The sequence below is a fragment of the Physeter macrocephalus genome, chromosome 11 (assembly GCF_002837175.3).
Source record: "Physeter macrocephalus isolate SW-GA chromosome 11, ASM283717v5, whole genome shotgun sequence".
NCBI lineage: Eukaryota > Metazoa > Chordata > Mammalia > Artiodactyla > Physeteridae > Physeter > Physeter macrocephalus.
Genome location: NC_041224.1, coordinates 40,732,957 through 40,753,087, shown reverse-complemented (window position 1 = coordinate 40,753,087; position 20,131 = coordinate 40,732,957). Strand labels below are relative to the sequence as shown.

At 38.5% G+C, this 20,131-nt stretch overlaps 1 protein-coding gene across 1 annotated transcript in view; it reads left to right on the top strand.

Moving 5' to 3' along the window:
* Nucleotides 1–6: 6 nt before the first annotated feature.
* The window catches only part of EFL1 (elongation factor like GTPase 1), a 122,737-nt gene continuing 102,612 nt past the window's right edge, over nucleotides 7–20,131 (top strand). Inside the window, exons 1-6 of the mRNA XM_024129766.2 lie at nucleotides 7–998; nucleotides 10,320–10,443; nucleotides 12,386–12,462; nucleotides 13,198–13,334; nucleotides 14,347–14,469; nucleotides 17,811–17,910. Coding sequence (XP_023985534.2) covers nucleotides 10,411–10,443; nucleotides 12,386–12,462; nucleotides 13,198–13,334; nucleotides 14,347–14,469; nucleotides 17,811–17,910 — 470 coding nt within the window. The 5' untranslated portion in view covers nucleotides 7–998; nucleotides 10,320–10,410. The remainder of the gene's footprint in view (nucleotides 999–10,319; nucleotides 10,444–12,385; nucleotides 12,463–13,197; nucleotides 13,335–14,346; nucleotides 14,470–17,810; nucleotides 17,911–20,131) is intronic.

Here is a 20,131-nt window from a genome sequence, read left to right as displayed (position 1 = left end):
TGCACCCTGTATGCCATGCATGGAGGTTTGAAATGTCTTCTTCAAGACGGTGGAGTACCGTTGATGAGACCAACTTGAGAATATTTATTTGCTAAAGAAAGGAAATGATAAAGGTAGAGCAGTGAAAAAGAATGGATCAGTGGATCTAGTTCCCTGAAGAGATAGTCAGGGATGGGTACAGATGAAATACTCCCGCCCTGCAGCGGAAGGAGAAGGGCCAGCGGTATTTGTAGATATAGATGGAACTACAGGTTGAATTATGGGGAGCTTGCAGGATTTCTGAATAATAGGTTCCATTTTCTCTCGGAGGTAGGAAATAAGATTACGTACTTGAGAGTGAAAACAGTTGAGGGTAAGAGGTCAGGAAGAGGGCCTGAAGAGAGGGGCAAACAGTGCAAACATCTGCTGTGAGAACTGGTGAGAGAGTTAACTAAGGTTATAAAGGAAGATTGTGGGGGTAGAAACCATGAGTTCTAGTGACACCTGGCCCTGGTACTGGAAACCCAGTTGAAGGTACGACAGATTAGTGTCTGCTTTCAACTCACGAGCACAAAAATGACCTTTCAAAAGCCTTCCAATTTAGCTTTGCTGGGTGCGGAAAGAATGGGTTGATAGCATGTAAGTTAATGATTGCTATAAACTTCATCTCCATCCATGTGTGCTTAATATGACCTCGAACTGTAACATACGATTCTAGGCTTAGCAAGGGTTAGACAGTGTGTCTCCTGCCGTGGGTGTGCTAAGCATCTGAATGACATTCTGCCATTTTACCATCTCTCCTAGATTAATGCACTCACAGGAACTCTTTTTACTTCTAAAGTGCTAGAAGAAAGAGCAGAGAGAGAGACTGAATCCCAAGTGAATCCACATTCTGAGCAAGGAGAGCAAGTGTATGACTGGAGCACTGGCTTGGAGGACACGGATGATTCTCACCTTTACTTCTCTCCAGACCAGGGAAATGTGGTATTTACAAGTGCAATAGATGGGTGGGGCTTTGGGTAAGTGTTTCAATGTAATTAAATCTCTTTGTGGATTTTATATCCAATTGATTTTTTAATTAAACTTTTTATTTTGAGATATTGTAGATTCACATTCAGTCGTAAGAAAGAATACAGATTTCTCTTGTTCCTTTACCAGTGTCCCTCCAAAGGTAACATCTTGCAGAACTGTAGTGTAATATCACAGCCAGGATATTAACATTGATGTAACCCATCACTTTGAAGAGCCTTCATGTTCTGCTAATATAGCCACACCCACTTCCCTCCCACTTCCAACCCCTCCTTAACGACTGACTCTTCTCCATTTCTATAATTTGTCATTTCAAGAATGTTATAGAAATGTAATTGAATAATATGTAACCTTTTCTGGATTGGATTTTCAGCATAATTCTCTAGAGACTTATCTAAGTTGTTGCGTGCATCACTGGTTGGTTCCTTTTTATTGCTTAGTACTATTCCATGTATGGTTGAACCACAGTTTGTTTGACTCTTTACCCACTGAAGGACATCTGGGTTTTTTCTAGTTTGGGGCTACTATGAGTAAAGCTGCTATAAGCATTCCTGTGTAGGTTTTCATGTGAACATAAGTTTTCATTTCTCTGGGATGAATGCCTAGAAGTGCATCGGCTGAGTCATAGAGTAGTTGTATGTTTACTTTTTAAAGAAACTGTCAAACTGGTGTACCATTTTATATTCCCACTAGCAAAATATGGTGTTTTTTTTTTTCGTGGTACGCGGGCCTCTCACTGTTGTGGCCTCTCCTGTTGCGGAGCACAGGCTCCGGACGCACAGGCTCAGCGGCCATGACTCACGAGCCTATCCGCTCTGCGGCATGTGGAATCTTCCCGGACCAGGGCACAAATCCGTGTCCCCTGCATCAGCAGGCAGACTCGCAACCACTTCGCCACCAGGGAATCCCATATGTTTAGTTTTTGAAGAAACTGTCAAACTGGTGTACCATTTTATATTCCCACCAGCAATGTATGGTGATCCAGTTTTTCCACATCTTCACCCTCATTTGGTATTGTCACTATTTTTTTTTCTTTTTTCTTTTTTTAGCCATTCTGATAGGTGTGTACTGATATGTTATTATGGTTTTAATTCGCATTTTCCTGACAGCTTGTGATGTTGAACATGTTTTCATGAGCTGATTTGTCATCTGTGTACCCTCTCGCGTGAAATGTCTTTTCATGTCCTTTGCCCATTTTGTTTTTGTTCATGTATAATTGACCTATTGGTTTCAAGTGTACAACATAATGATCAATATTTGTATATTGTGAAATGATCACTACAGTAAATCTAGTTAGTTTCTATCACTATACATAGTTACAGAATTTGTGTGTGTGTGTATGAGTATTTTTAAGATTGACTCTTAAGAAATTTCTATTATACAATATAGTGTTATTAACTATGCCATGCTATACATTACATCCCATGACTGATTTATTTTATAACTGGAAATTTGTACCTTTTGACCCCCTTCACCCACTTTGCCAACCCTCTACTCCCTGCCTCTCGCAACCACCAATCTGTTCTCTGTATCTGTAAGCTGCTTTTTCTTTGGTTTTGTTTTTTAAAGATCGTACATGTAAGTGAGATCATACAGTATTTGTCCTTGTCTTTCTCTGTTTGACATATCTCATTTAGCCTAATGCCTTTGAAGTCCATCCATGTTGTTGGAAACGGCAAGTTTGCATTCTTTTTTATGGTTGAATAGTATTCCGTTTTGTGTATATATACTGCATCATCTTTATCCGTTCATGTATCAGTGGACCCTTAGGTTGTTTCCATACCTTGGCTGTTGTAAATAATGCTGCAATGAAGGTGTTGTGTATATATCTTTTCAAGTGTTTTGGGTTTTTTTTGCATAAATACCGAGAAGTGGGCTTGCTGCATCAAATGGTAGTTGTATTTTTAATTTTTTGAGGAACCTGCGTAATATTTTCCATAGTGTTTGTACCAATTTGCCTTCCTACCAACAGTGCACAAAGGGTTTCCTTTTGTCCACATCCTCACCAATACTTATTTCTTTTTTTTTTTTTTTTTTTACCAATACTTATTTCTTACCTTTTCTGATAATAACCATTCTAACAGGTGTAAGGTGATAGCTCATTGTCATTTGACTTACATTTTCCTGATAGTGATGATCAATATTTAGTGATGTTGATCATCTTTTCATATACCTGTTGGCTGTCTGTAGGTCTTCTTTGGAAAAATGTCTGTTCATATCCTCTGTCCTTTTTTTCAGTTGAATTGTTTGGGTTTTTTGCTATTGAGTTGTATGAGTATTTCTTATATTTTGGGTATTAACCCCTTATCAGATATATAATTTGCAAATACTTTCTGTTATTCAATAGGTTGCCTTTTCATTTTCTTGACTACCTGCTTCGTTGTATAGTCCTTTGCTCATTTTCTAATTTTATTTTTTATTTATTTATGTTTTACTTTTGAGCTTTGAGAATTTTTTATATATTCTGGATATTAGTCCTTTGTCTCATATGTGTTTTATAAATATTTTCTTCCAGCCTAGAGTTTTGCTTTTCACCTTAATAAGTGTCTTTCACAGAGCAAAGTTTTTAATTTAAGTGGGAGTCCAGTTTATCGAGTTTTCCTTTTATGAATTATACTTTTGGCATTAAGAAGTCTGCCTAGCCCTAGATCCTGAATATTTTCTCTCATGTTTTTTCTGGAAGTTTTATAGTTTTCCTTCTTACATTTAAGTCTGTGATTCATTTTGAGTTAAGTTTTTGTGTAAGATGTGAAACTTGGGTCGAGTTTCATTTTGGGGGCTGTGGGTATCCCAGTTAGTTTGACACCATTTATTGAAAAGCCTATACCTCCTCTATTGAATTGTTTTTGTACCTTTGTCCGAATCAGTTAGACATATTTATGTAGGTCTGTTTTTGAGTATTATATTCTGGTTCATTGATCTATGTGTCTGTCTTTCCAGCAATACCACATAGCCCTGATTACTCTAAGTATATAATAAGTTTTGAAATTGGGTGGATTATTTCCATCACATTCTTCTTCTTCAAAATGGTTTTAGCTGTTCAAGGGTCTGTGCCTTTCCATATACATTTTATAATAATCTTTGCCTATATCTGCAAAAAAAATTTTGCTAGGATTTTGGTGGAAAATGCATGGTAAACTTGTATATTAATTTAAGGAGAATTGATGCCTTTACTCTGTTGAATCATCTAATCCATGGGGGCTGTATGTTTCTCCATTTGTGCAGATTTTCTTAGATTTCTTTAATCAGCATTTTGTGGTTTTCAGCATTTAATTCCTGTACATATTATATTAGGCTTGCACCTAATTTTTCTTTTTTTCTAGAAATTATAATGGTATTGTATTTTTTATTTTGGTGTTCACATATTCATTTCTACTGTATTGAAATATAATTACTTGATTTTTGTGTGTCGATCTCGTATACTGTCACCTTGCTAAACCTATTCATTAGTTCTAAGAGTTTTTTGTAGATGCCTTGGGATTTTGTACAAGGTAGTCATGTCATCTGCAAATAAGGACTTTTATTTCTTCCTGTCCTGTGCCATTTTCCTTTCTTTTCTTGCCTTATTGCACTGGCAAGAACTTCCACCACTGTTTGAATAAGTGGGGAAAGTAGACATACTTGCCTTGTTCCCCATCTTTCAGTCTTTCACCAAGAGGTATAATGTTAATTCTAAGTTGTTTCTAAATGTTCTTTGTCAAGGTAAGGAAGTTCCCGTGCACTCCTTTTTTTCTGAGTTATTACTATGAATTGGTGTCAAATTTTTTCAAATGCTTTTTCTGTATCAATTAATATAATCCTGTGATTTTTGTTCTTTAACTATTAATATAGTAGATTACATTGATTTTTGAATATTCAACCAGTTTTGCATCTCTTTGTAGATTTTATATACAATTAACTTTTTAAACCTTATTCTTTGAATAAATTCAAAATTCAGAAGGTACAAAAATGCATACAATGAAAAGTCTCCCACCCTATCCCTTAGCTTTTTAGTTCATTTCCCCACAGAAAAGTAGTTTGTCCTGGCAGTTTCTTGTGTATCATCTGGAGGTTATTATGCATATATGAGCAAATACATTATCAACTTTTATTATCTACACTAGCAGAAGTTACTGTGGAAGGAAACTAACTTTACTGAGGGTGTGCATATGCTAGGCATTGAGCTAGTCACTTTACTTAAATTATTTCATTGAATTCTTAGAACACTCCTTTTATTTTTTCCAATTTTTTTAAAATTAATTATTTTTGGCTGCATTGGGTATTCATTGCTGTGCGCGGGCTTTCTCTAGTTGTGGCGAGCAGGAGCTACTCTTCGATGGGGTGTGCAGGCTTCTTGTTGTGGTGGCTTCTCTAGTGGCGGAGCACAGGCTCTAGGCACGTGGGCTTCAGTAGTTGTGGCATGTGGGCTCAGTAGTTGTGGCTTACAGGCTGTAGAGCACAGGCTCAGTAGTTGTGGCACGCAGGTTTAGTTGCTCTGCTCTGCGGCATGTGGGATCTTCCTGGACCCGTGTCCCCTGCATTGGCAGGTGGATTCTTAACCACTGCGCCACCAGGGAAGTCCCAGAACAGTCCTTTTAAATAGGTATTAATATTTATTATTTAAGGTTCAAAGGCATTGATTGATTTGTTAAACATCACTTAGCCACTGAGTGGCATAGCTGTTGTTAAGTTTAAAGTCTTCCTGACACTGAAGTTCATGCTTTTTTACCATAGTGCTTTTATGGGATCTTCACTATGGAATATAGGGAACCTTGTCTTTTCTAATTGCCCCTTCTGGGTATGTACACACTCAGGCCAATTAGTAGTGATATCAGTTCTGAATGTGCTAGGTAATTGATTACATTTCTAACCACAACCATTACTGACTCGTGAAATCAGAAAATTCAGCTGATTTTTACTTTGAGAAAAATGTCTTCGGCTTGGGTAAACAGTTGTGGGGATATAATGAAATTTACTTTAGTTGTAGGCTTAACCTTACATATAATTTGCAGGGATAATACAACCAGAAATAATGCACCAGGTGAAATCACCCTTGGCTATTCCTTGTCTTCCTTTTTACAGGAACTTGCCCTTCAACTTCCTTTTGACTGAACACATTTTGCCTTGGGCAGCATAATAACTTATAATACCATAATTTTTCTGTGCTAGTTTGTAATAAATTATAGATACCTTGGTTTATTTGGTACCTATAAAGGTCATACCAGACAAATAAATTCAGATAATGGATATATAGTGAAAATGGAAAATACAAACTTGAAAATTTGTACTTTTCATATGTAGTTGATGACTTACCATTGTCATCTTTCTGGGCCTTGTTTCCTCATCTGAAAAATAAGAATATAGGTCTAAGATAATGTCTAAGAATTTCTTTGAACTAAAATGTACAGTGATTCATTCAGTCATATAACAGGGTCAGACCTATTGATTTCTTAATTTGTAAATTTTGCTAGTGAGCTACAAGGTAAGGGGCTTGCCCTTTTCTTGTAATGATTTTCATAAAGAATTGAATGTTTTATGTGAATTTTAGTCTAAATCTCACAAATTAAGGAAAGCTTATTGTGGAAGAAGGAATGGGGAGAGACTTGAATGAACAGAATTAGGGTGACTTCTCACAACTTTGGACATTTTTACATACTTTCAGTCAATAAATGAATTCCCCTGTATTAGACAAAGTCATCTTTATAGATCTGCTAGTGCCTGTTCTCAACTAGTTGACATGTTAATTTATGGAAAAGGGTTGGTGGAAATGAAAGCACTGGAGACCCATTTCCTTCCAATTTTCCTCTAACATGTCAGTAAATGGGGAAAGTTGGCAACTTCAATAGGGAAAGTTGTCACAAAAAGTGGGAAATGAGTACATTTCAGAATTTAGCAGATGGTTCTATAAACTCTTATATAGTGGGACAGGATTAAGAAATGTGACTAGTGGCTGTGTGGCCTAAATCTGTTAATAGTTGTTACTCCAGGAGAATCTGCTCTGAAAAAGCAGAAACACATTGACTTTTGTGGGTGGCAGCAACAATCTAGTTCCTGATAAAGATAAATAGAGCTGAGGCTCCAACCCTATAAAACAGGGGCAGGAAAGAAAAGACAACAAAAAGCCCTTCCTTATAGTTTTGTCTTTGTGCAGCAGTGTCTTAGAATCCTGCAATTAACATTAATCTATTGGGTACCTTGGACACAAAAGAGTATGTGGCCCAGAAAATTCATACTTGGCCAAGCTGTCATTCAGGGCAAAAGATTGATAGGTCAGTAGTCTTGGAAAACATGTTCTGCAAATCTTTTCTGAGAATCTTGTTTGAAGTTATTCGGTAGAGGAAATGAATTAAAATAGAATTCAAGAATGGAGAAGTTGTGCTAGAAACTGTCAGTGTTTTAAAATTATAACTAATGACAGACACAGGAATAAAAGCACTAAGCAATAATGAAGAAAGGTTTGATGTTTATAAGCAACTTTTGTGGTACCTGGGGGATTGAAAAGAATGTAAAGGATGAAACACAAGATTTTCAAAGATTTATGTGTCTGTATGTATATGTATGTGTAAATAAATGATGGACTAGAAAAGGGTTTGAAGACAGTGGTCTAAGCAAATGGCCAATGTCTTACTATAATTTATGATTTTATAGTATGTTTCAGTGTTTGTGAAAATCTTGGTTTACCACTTTTTGAGTTAAAACAAGACATATATCTGACACATTGTTGTAAAGGATAAAAGAAAACATAACAGTCTGGGTAGCCCAAAGCAACAACAACAACAACAAAAATCCTAGAAGCATGAATAGAAATCTACCTAATCAGAACAGTTATGACAGTAAATGTTTGAATCCCCTGTTGAGGAGATACTGTCTTTTACAAGAAGGAAATTTCCAGAGGTTTGCTAAATAAAATAAACATAAAGCATAAGGGACAGAGGGTAAACACCAAAGCTTTGGCTCAATATATCAAACAAAATGTGAATAAAAAGAAAGTAGGTTTGGCGATCTTAATGATAAGCAGAGCAGAATTTATGGCAAATGTGGCGTAAGGATCATTTTTATATGGATAATTGGCACATTTCTGTAGTAGAGATTAATTATCATAACAGCAAAGTTCATGAGACAAAAATAGAAGTATAAGTAGAAATCCACAGGCATGTGGTTTGGGGGGATTGCATCATATCACAGTTTAACATCAAATAGAAACAAACCATATGAATAGTATTATAATTAAAGTCAGGATTTGTTTTAAGTGTCAATGAAGGATATATAAAAATTGATCCTATGTCAGGCAAACAATTCAAGTTCAAGGAATATAAACTATGTTGAAAGCTTATACAAATCACTCAGTCATTATCTCCAGCGCTAACCATCTAAGAATGGACCCAAGTTGCCAATAAGATGATCAAAGTGTTGGCTGTATTTTTGAGGACCCAGCGAGCATCACTGTAAAGAACAGAGCTCCCTGGTAGAGTTAGGCTGGAGAATGTGCTTGGGACCTCAGGCCACAGTAGTTGCCTCCCATTGTCTCCCTCCTGTAGGTCCTGTAATGGATCTGCGAATCTGCATGGAGGATTGCAGCCTGTCTGGCAAGATCAGGTGTTGAGAGATGGAAAGCCCAGGGTGAGATAAGGGTCTGCTGACTTGTCTCTGGAAAGAAGGTTCTGTGCCTTGCTCTAGGTGCACTTAACTCCAGGAAGTCAAGGAGGAAGCTTGGCTTTTTTTACTGATCACTGGAGTAGGGAGCAAGACAGAGCTTGCTTCCTTTTTGAGGCATCGGAACTCTGCCCAATAAGTATTGGCCATTGGCCTTCTTTTTGCTTGTGGAGTAGCCATTGAGGTGGGAGAGAGACCAAGAGTGCTCCTTTCAGCCCTCCAGAGTAGGAAAGCTATGTCTGTGGAGTAAGGTAAAAATTGGTAAAGAGAAGATGGGTTCCCTCCAAAAAGATGAAAAAGATTATAAATTAATATTATAGTGATACTAACATATATAAACAATGCATAAATTATATATTATATACATGTTATATATACAATTTATATATAAATTTTTATATAAGTATAAATAAAATAATAGAAAGTTTTGGAAAAGTAAAAAAAAAACTACTAAATAAATAACTGTTGGATCAAATGGGAAATAAAGCTTACCATAGTGAATTACTTTGGAAGTGATGGACCTTTGAGGCCATCTCTTTTAGAATGTTAGTAGCTTATAACTGTATGATATGAATTTTGATTCCTGATGGGTGTTTTTCTCTCCCTTGGCCCTCAGTGAGAGGGGGCATTGGGTATTTATCTTCAGCAGTTTCTGTAGCATCAGTTTTTGCTTCTAAGCTGCTGCCCGATGCTCTTCATATTTCTGGTTCCAACCATAATTATTAACTTCCACTCTTGCAGCTTTATATTGCTCCCACCAGGCTTCTATTATCATAAGAGAATATCAGCTAATTGGACTTGGTTGTAGTTAACCCCTGGATTCCATAGTTGTTGACTGACAGGTAAAGAATTGTCTAGAATCTGTTAACTTTGGATTCCTTCTGCACTGGAGAATATAGCAGGCGTCTTTTAAGTTGCTGGTACTTTGAGAGTTGGACTCAAAGCTTAGATTATGTAGGAACATACTGTTCCCTGCAGAAAAGGTATTTTTTCTAGGTCCTTTATCCAGACACTGCAGATGTTGTAATATACAGCATCGTTATTTGTCAGGTGACCGCTCTCATGTGGCTGGGGTTTTCAGTAGAGCTGACCTGGTGCTAACTGGCTTCTCTAAGGGCTGGAGAGAGTTAAGTAAGTGTCTATCTATCTGTTTCCTGTTTAATCCCAGATGCTAAAAAGCCTTTTTTGGCAGGTTCTGGCTCTAGGGTTTGTTTTCTTTGTGAGCAATAGGTACCTATAGCAGTGAAGGGCTGAAACAAAGTTTATTGTTGGCGTGGCTGCAATGGGCAGCTGGAGCCTCCATTTCCTTGGCCATTATTCCTCTTGTTTTACACATGCAGAATTTAAAAAGGGAGGTATGGCATGAATCCTATGAATTTAGGGAAATGAATTTAGGGAAAGTTGGACAGGAAGCGGGGCTCTGGAGTGAGACTGCTTGGGTTTGAATCCCAGCTTCACTTGTTACCTGTGCGGTATCTCGTGCTTCATTATCCGGTATCTCGTGCTTCATTATCCTTTTCTGTAAAATGGGGGGGATAATTAGTACGTACCTTGTAAGATAGTTGAAATGACATTTAAAGCATGTTGAATAGTACCTGGCACAGAAACACTCAAGTGTTAGCTGTACTCATACTTATTTATGTTGTTATTAATAAAGTGAACACTTGCTTTTCTTTCAGAATTGAGCACTTTGCCGAAATCTACAGTCAAAAAACTGGCATCAAAAAGGAAGTTCTTTTGAAAACCTTGTGGGGAGATTATTATATAAATATGAAGGCTAAGAAGATTATGAAGGTTGATCAGGTAATGTGGCATATGTCCCTGTTGATTGTTGGTCACATTGTTGCCCTATGAAAACCTGTACTGTAACACACCTGTAATTTGGCCTTGGTTTATGGGAGTCAGTTTATGAGGGATTTTCTACTGTATATATTTGGCTAAAGCTCATGTGTCTTATATCCAAGTATTGCTTAGATAGAGTTCTTTAAATATAGGGAACAAAGGACTGCCTGGGTTTTTTTGTTTGTTTTTTCTTTTTAAGAGGAGCAAAAATCTCAGATCCTGTGCATGTGAACTTAAGACACATATTTTGCATCAGGCATTTGTGTGTCCCCTTCATAAAGAGACATCTCTTTCAGACATCACTGTGTGGCCCACACTTTATCCCTAGTCTTAGCTGAGGCCTTCTCTCATTGAATGTCAGTCATCATGCTTTGCTGATGTGGAGAGGCAGGTGCTCCCTGGAGCACTTAATTCTATCGATTGAGGTGATGTAAGGCTGCTGAATCACATAGCCTCAGAGGATGCTTGGGCCTCCCTCTGTTGTGGCCTCTCCCGTCACGGAGCACAGGCTCTGGACGCGCAGGCCCAGCGGCCATGGCTCATGGGCCCAGCCGCTCCGCGGCATGTGGGATCCTCCCGGACCGGGGCGCGAACCCGGTTCCCCTGCATCGGCAGGCGGACGCGCAACCACTGCGCCACCAGGGAAGCCCCAAGGATGCTTTTCTTGAAGATTTTTTTTTTTAATGTAAAATTCAGGATTTTATAAGTTCATTTTCATTGAAGAGCGTATATATTCCTTTAAGAAGGTATTTATAAGTATAAAGCCACAGGAAAGAAAAAATATTGGAAGCCAACACTGCTAATGCTGTGGTTTTCATTTCTTTCATTCTTTCTGGATAGATACATACATCCCTCAGTTGAGATTTTGCTGTTTATATAATATAGCTACTTTTCTGCTTGACATCATATTGTGAACATCTTCTGTTGCCATTAAAATCTTTCTATAAACAGTGTATTTAAGAAGGAGCCAGTGTATGAAGTGGGAAAGAGCATGGTTTGAGAATCCAACTCTGTTTGACTCTCAGCTCCACCACTTACTAGTTCCGTGACATTTGTCTCAGTTTTTTTCATCTGCAAATTGGAGATAGTAATACTTATAGGGTGGTTATGATAATTATATGAAATATCCAAGAAAAGTCTTTTAGAACAGTTCCTGTCACATAAGGACCCTATTACATCATCATTTACGTAATCATTCTACATAAATGTAGAATCTACATAAATTCTGTAAGATTGGACATAGTTTTTATTTCTGTTTCACAAATATTTTGATATTTTAAGTAAAGCTGTGGTGGGCATCTTGATAAATACATTTTTATGTCTTGACAATGAGCTTTTTTTAACCAGGCATTCAAAGGTAATGGCCTAATTTCCCAATACCTTGCCAATAGTTCTTGAGAAAGAGGGTATCAATTTATATTCCAGCTCTTGTATATTATCCATCTCAAAGGGCTCTTGCTATTATTTTGTACAGTTTGGTAAGAGAAATAATAGGGGTTTTTTCTTTTTTTTTTAATATCTTCTTCCTTGAAGTTGAACATTTTTCATGTTTAAGAACATTTTTTAGAACAAAGTTCATGGAAATTTTAGAATGAAGTTTTAGCTGTCAGCTTGGGTATCATGTATTTCTTTGATGGCAGTGAAAGGGCAACTGCAGTGATATATCCCCCAAATGGTCTTGTTTGTGAAGTCCATGGTTCCTGGAGGAAGAGAACAGTGGGTTGTTACTGATTGTGGATTATTGGCTGTTTAGAGCATTCTTATAGCTACTTTCCTCCACTTTTCTGTTGAGTAAATATTTTCTGGTAGAAATGAAACACTGATAATAAAACATGTCAAGAATGAATATGTAAGATACCGATTAAATATTCAGAAATTTAAGCCCATTCATCCTTTTTTACAGGCAAAAGGAAAGAAACCTTTATTTGTACAGTTGATCCTGGAAAATATATGGAGTTTGTATGATGCTGTCTTGAAAAAGTAAGGCTGTTATAAATTGTTACATAAATTGGGCAGTATAATTTGCCTCACTTTTCAGTTTGATGAGTCACACTTCACAAAGCTGAGATAGACTGAAAAAATGAACAGAGCCTTTACAGAGGAGTTGATTACAGGGCTTGGAAACAATTTAAAGAAGTATGTGTAACCCAAGTAAAGGGTGACAGGAGGGAGAGAACAGCAATATTTTATAGAGTGCTGAGGTGAAGAGATATAAAGGATGGAAAGAAACATTAGACTTTTGTTTATACAAACTCAGTTTAAAATAAAATAGTAATTGTAGTAGAAAAGGTGCTTGATATCAAGGATCACTAATGGGGCACTTGGGGAAGAACTTGCCTGATACAAGTGGAAAAGAATGTTTGCTTCAGTAAATTTCTAAGTTGTTCCAGAGATGGAATAATGATTTTTTAGTATTTATTTATACAATTGCTTTACCAGTTGACATAGCTTTTTTAGGGAGATTATGGAATGGTGCTTCTTGGGACGTTTTAAAGAAAAGTTCATTTGGAAGTGTATGGGTATAGGTTGAGCAGTTTTCTCCTGTGGCAGGAGCCCCTTCAAGCATTTTTATTTTTTTGTAGTAAAAGTAATACATTAGGAATAAATGTGTCAAACAATGTTGAGTCCCTTTTCCTCACTGCTCCTTTGTGTCTTTATGTGATCTTTCTCTTTCCTCACCCCTCACCCCCCACCCATCCTGTACGTTTACTGTAGGGACAAAGAAAAAATTGATAAAATCGTGACTTCTTTAGGATTAAAAATTGGAGCCCGAGAGGCACGGCATTCAGATCCTAAAGTTCAGATCAATGCTGTTTGCAGTCAGTGGCTTCCCATATCTCAAGCTGTTCTTGGTATCCTTTATTTTAATGGTTTTTAATGAAATCACAGATTTGACTAAACAAGAAAAACCAGTGTGTTATTGGCAATCTGGAAATCCTCTGAAAATAACGCATTTCCATCCAAAGTCTTCTGGGGTTATTTAAGGTTGTACAATGAAACTGTATTAAGTACTTTAAAAATGAATATATTAATATTAACTAGGGCTAATACTAATATCAACCTGAATGTTCTTTAAAAATGTTTTTAGTTTTTGTTTAGTAATCTGTAAAATAAAAACTTTCAGACTAAGATTTACATATAAGTAGATAATTTAGACGTTGGTGTTAGGACCACTGGTTCATTTTATTTATTTATTTTTGAATTTTATTTTATTTTTTTATACAGCACTGGTTCATTTTAGACCCATATTTTCATTAGCTTGTTGATACTTCCTCTCACATTAGTGATTCCAAAAAGACTTGATTTTAAATGGCTTACATTAACTAATGTGATTTTATAGATGAATTTAGACTATCTTCTTTTCCTTGACCTATGTGTACTCAGCCGTACCCCTGCAGTGGGCTGGGGGCACAGTTTACTGGGAGTGAACCAGCAGTGGGTCTCAGAGCTGTGATAGACACATACCCCTACAGTGACACTCGCTCTGGTGGGCGACCTTCTTGTGTCATAGCTTGTGGCTGATGGTTGTTTTATACCAGTTTATGAAACCACATAAAAGATTTTGAGGACTTAAAAGGTCACAGTTAGCCACGCTCCTAAGCTCTGTTGTCCTTCCTCACTTGTTCCATAGGATGTCAGTGTTAGAATATCTATCATGAAGATCATTTCTGGGCTCTAGAGTGTCCATGAACTCCCTGAAATTGTATCCATATTTTGAGATGTGATATATGGCATAGTGCTGCCTTATAGCCCAGGCATCTTATAGACGTACATTGTTACCTCAGTATTTAGTTCATACTGTGAATCTCTGCCATGGTGGAGGGCACTTGCTCAAGGTTTTGAGTCCTTAACAGCAGACTTCAGCTATGGTGTGTCAGAAACTTCCTAGTCCCCTTGATATTACAGCTGAGAGAGTGGAGAAACTGATGTGCGCAGGATCGCAAACATTTGATTCTCTTCCACCGGAAACCCAGGCACTGAAAGCAGGTGAGGTAAAGATGAACACAGCAGGTAACATATTTTTGATTGTCCTAAGTCCAGACTACTCTAGACCAATTTGCTAAATGTTAGTTTGCTAAATGCTAGTTTGCTAAATGGCCAATTTCACAGATAAACAATTTCACAAACATTTCACCAGTTGCCTTTTGTTTTCTAACATTTCAGTTTTGCTAGAGCCATTTTGCTCTGCCAGTGGAGTGGGGATACCAGAGGCTCTGAGACTTCTACCTTTTGCCCTGATCACATTTCATAATCTTATAATCATGCTATATTCCATCTTCCTAAATAGCCAGGAATGTGTTCCTAAAGTGCCATATCACCACCATGGCTGTGTCCCCAGGGACTGTGGAAAAGTGATTTATTCCAGGGGCTGTGGGGCTCTTTTGAAGCCCCCTATATGTGCTCCCCATGAGAGGGATCCTCCCATTCCAGGCTCCGTGTGGCTCATGAAATTCATGTGTATGTACTCACTTTATCCTATTCTTTTTCTCCCAATCTATTGAATTTGCAGCCCCTGCCCCCCATGTCACTGCTGTTCTCAGGGCCATTGTTGACTGTCCTTTGTTACATCTTTCAGCCAATTCTCAATCCTCATCTGACTAGATCCGTCACTACCATTTGACATGGTTGATCACCCCTCCCTCCTGAGTCACTTTTTTCCTTGACTTCTAGGCTTCCACATACTCCTACTTTCTCCCTGTCTCCCTGGCTATTTATTCTTTTTTTTTTAAAAAAAAACAGAAAAATCAAACAAAAGTTTAATAACATATATACCTGGGACAGACCCAGGAAAACAGAATAACTGGCCGAAACCCTCACCTTAAATACTGTTAGTGGTTTAGGACTTCACAGAGGAGGAAGGCAATTCACATGAAGATGGAAAAGCAAAAGTTTGGTTGAAAAGAATGTTTGCTGGGCTGTGCAGAGACTCTGGGACACAAGAGTGGACTCTGATCTCTAGGTCCTGCCAGGTTTCCCCCACCACACCTGGCCCATATTCTTTGTAGTGATAGCTGCATATTCTTTTCTGGTGATAGCTCTATTCCGGGACCAGGCCCTTTATCTAAATTCTTTAGACAGCTAAGGGGACCTAAAAAGAAAGTCTTCCTGAGTCTTCTGCTTCTTAAAAATAATCAGCCTAAATTAATCCTCATGCCAAAGAAACACATTCTGGGGTGGCAAAGTTTGCTCTTCAACAGTTCTGCCTTTGAAACGTCTTCAAGGAGTGTCACAGTCCAGAAGCTGAGTTGGTAGATTGTTTCATCTCATTAAACCAGTCTCAGTCCTGACAATAGGTCTGTCTAGTTAAATTCATTTCTGGAGGCAGTGATATACAGGTGGGCTCTCAAAGTTAGGCTTATAAGGTGCAAGCAATTAGGTATTATAAGAGGCATTTCTATGGATACAGAAGAAAAAGGTTAATGGTTGGAGCAAATTATAAACCAACTTCTGAACCTAGGAGGCAGCCAGTCAAGATTTCTAGATGTCAGAGTCAAGTATCATCTGCATTGTGAAATGTCGTTGATGATGTCGTTGAGTGTTCAGGTAAACTTTCTGAGCGGCTTACACAGCAACAGTCCTGAAGATTGTCTAAACATGGGATGTTGTGTGGTGGTCTCTCTCAAGTGTATTGCAGGTTGTTCAGCTTCAATTAGCAGGGCTTCAGGAAAGGGGCAGCTTTGGTTCTCAGTGATTCCGAATCAAAAGTGGGAGAAAAATTGGAAATGTTACTTTGGAGAGTTGTAGCCAAATATTTGAGGAAACTAGAAGAATTCAGGATCCAGTCCAGTTTACCAGTAGAAAAACAAAACCTCGAAGATGATAACAGAACTAGAATCGAATATCCACAAGTGTGTATTATAGTTTCTATTGAAACATAATTTTTTTCTCTCTGAAATCGCTCTCATTTCTACCCAAGATAGCCAAATTAAGACTAATTTGTTTGCAAAGTAAGTTTAGTTTCATTAAACTTGGCCTGATTATTTTTATAGGTCCAGCAAGAATAGCAACTGACTATATAGGCTCTTTTAAATCTGCTTTGCTGGAACTTTTCATAAGGAATTTCCAGATTGAACTTCTAATAGCCTATTGAGGCTAGGAAGCCAAGCCAAATATTTGCCATCAGAGCTGGCTGTGTATTCCTAATCTCTTTTTCCAGTTCCTCTCCATCTCCCTGAGTTTTTAACTGTGGGATGCCCCAAAGCAAGGCTTAGTCTTTGGACCTCATCTGTTTTCTACCTGCTGATCTTGTCCAGTCTCAAGGGTTTACATGACAATGGCATGCTTTTAACTCCCACATTTATCTCATGCCCCTGCATCCAGTCCGTCTGCAAATCCTGTTTACTCTTCCTTTGAAATATATCCAGAACAACTACTTTTCAACATTTCCACTTCTGCCTCCCTGGGTCCTCCCTGGACCATGATCTCTCATCTGGTTATTATAATAGCTTTCCAGCTGGTATCCCTGCTGCTGTTCTTGATAGCCTTTCGTGTTTTCTCAACACTGCAGCCAGGGTGATCCTGTTAAAAATTGAAGTCAGGGCGTGTCACTTTGTTCCTCACAGCCTTTCAAAGTTTTCCCTGGCAAGACTTCTGATAGATATTTAATTCTTGCTTCCTTTATTCCTTATTTGAATTTTACTGTTGAATTCTTTATGTGTGAATTATTTTGATGTGAGGTGATTTTTTTTTAAAAAATTACTAACCGATGGTTTTTTATCTTAACCAATGGTTTTTTTATGTAGGTTAAGAAAAATGTCAATATGTTGATAGGAAATTGTGTTAAAATTTATAGATTTAGGGAAAATTGACATCTTTATAGTATTGAATCTTAATTCATTTCTAAGGTTTTTGGTTATTATCATGATAAGATATTTTTGTCTGTTTTATTTTCTAACTTGTTTTTGTGAGGGATTGGAAGAGCTACTGGTCTTTATGTATTTTATTAGTAAACTACCTATTGACTATTGACCTTTGGTAAAATTTCTCAGTTCTATCCCTTCTCCACAGGAAACATTTCTGAGGGCTTTGGAGGGTGGTTAAGCCCATTTCCTAGCTTTACTTCTATGTGGGAGTTCCTCCAGCCCTTCTCCCACCCCATCAGTTTTGCTTTTCTTTCCTCATTTCTGCCAGTTCTCTTGCTCTTGCTCTACTATTTTTCTAGCAATTTATACTTTTCCAGATGCAATTTTTATCATAGTGGTAAAAGATTATAGGTTGCTTATGTATTTAGATGATGCCATGTTCTAAACTTCGTAATTGTTTTCAGAAAAATCTAGCTCTTTAATAATGGGAAAAAACAGTAACAGTTTTACTTCCTGTCTGTTTAGCTTTTATGAAATGTGGAAGTGAAGACACTGCTCCGGTTATTATCTTTGTTTCCAAAATGTTTGCAGTTGATGCTAAGGCTTTGCCTCAGAATAAGCCAAGGTAAGGATGAAAGGAAAATTGGGCTGGGCCAGGGAAGTGGTGTAGGTTTGACGCGGCTGCAGCGAGGGTGTGGGTGGGAAGGTGCAGATAATGCTTTCTCTCCTCAGCCTGGAATTCATACGCCGCAGCCCCTGCGGGAACATAAAATTTGCAGGGTACTTTATCTTTTTGTGATACCTCTGTAGGAGATGGTTGTTGAAATCAGCTCTGGGACTGTTGATTTGAATTCATGTCAGTTTGAAGAGCAGTAAGAGTAGTGGTAGCCACAGTTAACTTTTATTGACCATCAGGCAGGTTCTAATCTAAGCCTGTCTTGTCTGCCCCAGTAGAGATTGTTGGATGGGTGAGTATCTCTGCTGATCTTCATGTGTATTGTGCGTGTGTGGAGGGAGATGGCTCATTTCTCAAGTTTCCAGAGTCTTGGAGGATCTATTCTACATCATATGAATTGGTCATGTGTCTTCCCCTCCTTCCCAGCTGCACTGCCCCCCACCCCGCTAGTATAAATGATTAGATACCGATCATTTCTTGTGGGAATTATTGCAGCAGTCTCCTAGCTGGTTCCCCTGCCCCAGTGTCTAACTCTGCCAGTCCATTTGCCATCCTTCCTTCAGTATGATTTGGGTGTCTGGAATGAAAAGATTCACTTGATATAGGAGCTTGGAAGCTCCTCTTCTGTGCTATCCACAGCTACTCTGGGGGCATTCTGTGTAACAATCTTTCAAGTAACCTGAGAGAAAGGATATAAATATTACTTCTGAAGAAGGTCCTGGTACCTCAGGCAGCATCTCAGATCTTACTCTTTTATGTTATAATTAATAATGATGATAACACTAATAATTGGCTGCAGTTCATTAAGCTTATAATATTCCTGCCTCACCACTGATTATGCCACTTAGATCTAACAACAGTTCTGCAATGGAACTGTTTAATGTTTCAGTCTTACCTGAGGAAATTAAGAGGCCTTAAAAAGATTAAGTAGTGCACTCAAGGTCACATAGCTAGAAGGAGGCCAAAAGAGTATTTGAATCTACATCTGTCTAGCTTGAAAACCTATGGTCTTCTACTTCACTGTGTGGAATCTGGCCTCCGTCATCCTGTGCAGCTTTTTAACCTCCACCTCTAAATCTAAGCAGGCAGCCTTCCAACCTGCCTGCCCTTTTTAGATTCTGGGCCTTTGCTTTTGCTGTTCTCAACTGTACTCTTATCAAATTCTTGCTGAATACTTACTTGCTGATAAGTACCTGTTAGGTAACATCCTACTAGGAGTTTTTGAGGCAGTTCCTCTCCCTCTGAATCCCGAGTCTTTGTGTTCCTTTGGCTTCCTTCTTGAGAAGCAACTTCTTTTAGTAACAAGATGTGATCTTCAGATAGAAGCCGCGTTCCTTGGTCCCTTGGTTCCCATCATCTCAGCTACCTGGTGGTGTGGTTACTGATCGTACCAACTACAGCCAGCTATCCAGCCCTTTCTCTGACACTCTCCCAGCCCACCCCTCAGCCAGCTTCGCAGAGGCCAGAGCAGGAACATTCATCTTGGAATCCTGAGGGTGGGTGGTTTTGTGTCGTTGCCTCTTTTCCTTTCTTCTCCAGATTCACCTCCCCAGTCTGCCATTTGACACTCCAGTCAGCATTCTCACCTTTGGTCTCCTTCATCCCTGCTGTTGCTGACTGCCATCCCCTCAGAACTGTCATCCATAGTAGCTCAACTACAGCCTCAATAACTCACCGCCCATAGATGTTCCTTGACTAGTAGAGCTCTGTTTTCTTGCAAATAAATTCCTCTTTATTCTCAATAAATACTAGTTTATACAATGGGTTCTTCATATAAAACCTTGCTGACTTCTCTTCCGTCTGCTCTGTTTACCTCTGCCACCACTCCCAGTGCTCACAGCAGTGCCTGGCACATAGTAGGCGCTAACCGGATGGGTGGGTAAACATGCAGATGGACGGCAAGCCTGCGCGCGTTTGATGCTGACTTAGTAAATACAAAATGCTAATCATGTTATGAGCTCAGGCAGAATGAGGATTTAATATATGTAACAAATATGCTTCTTTCTTTTTTATTTATTTATTTATTTTTGCGGTATGCGGGCCTCTCACTGTTGTGGCCACTCCCGTTGCAGAGGACAGGCTCCAGACACCCAGGCTCAGCGGCCATGGCTCACGGGCCCAGCCGCTCCGCGGCATGTGGGATCTTCCCGGACCGGGGCACGAACCCGCG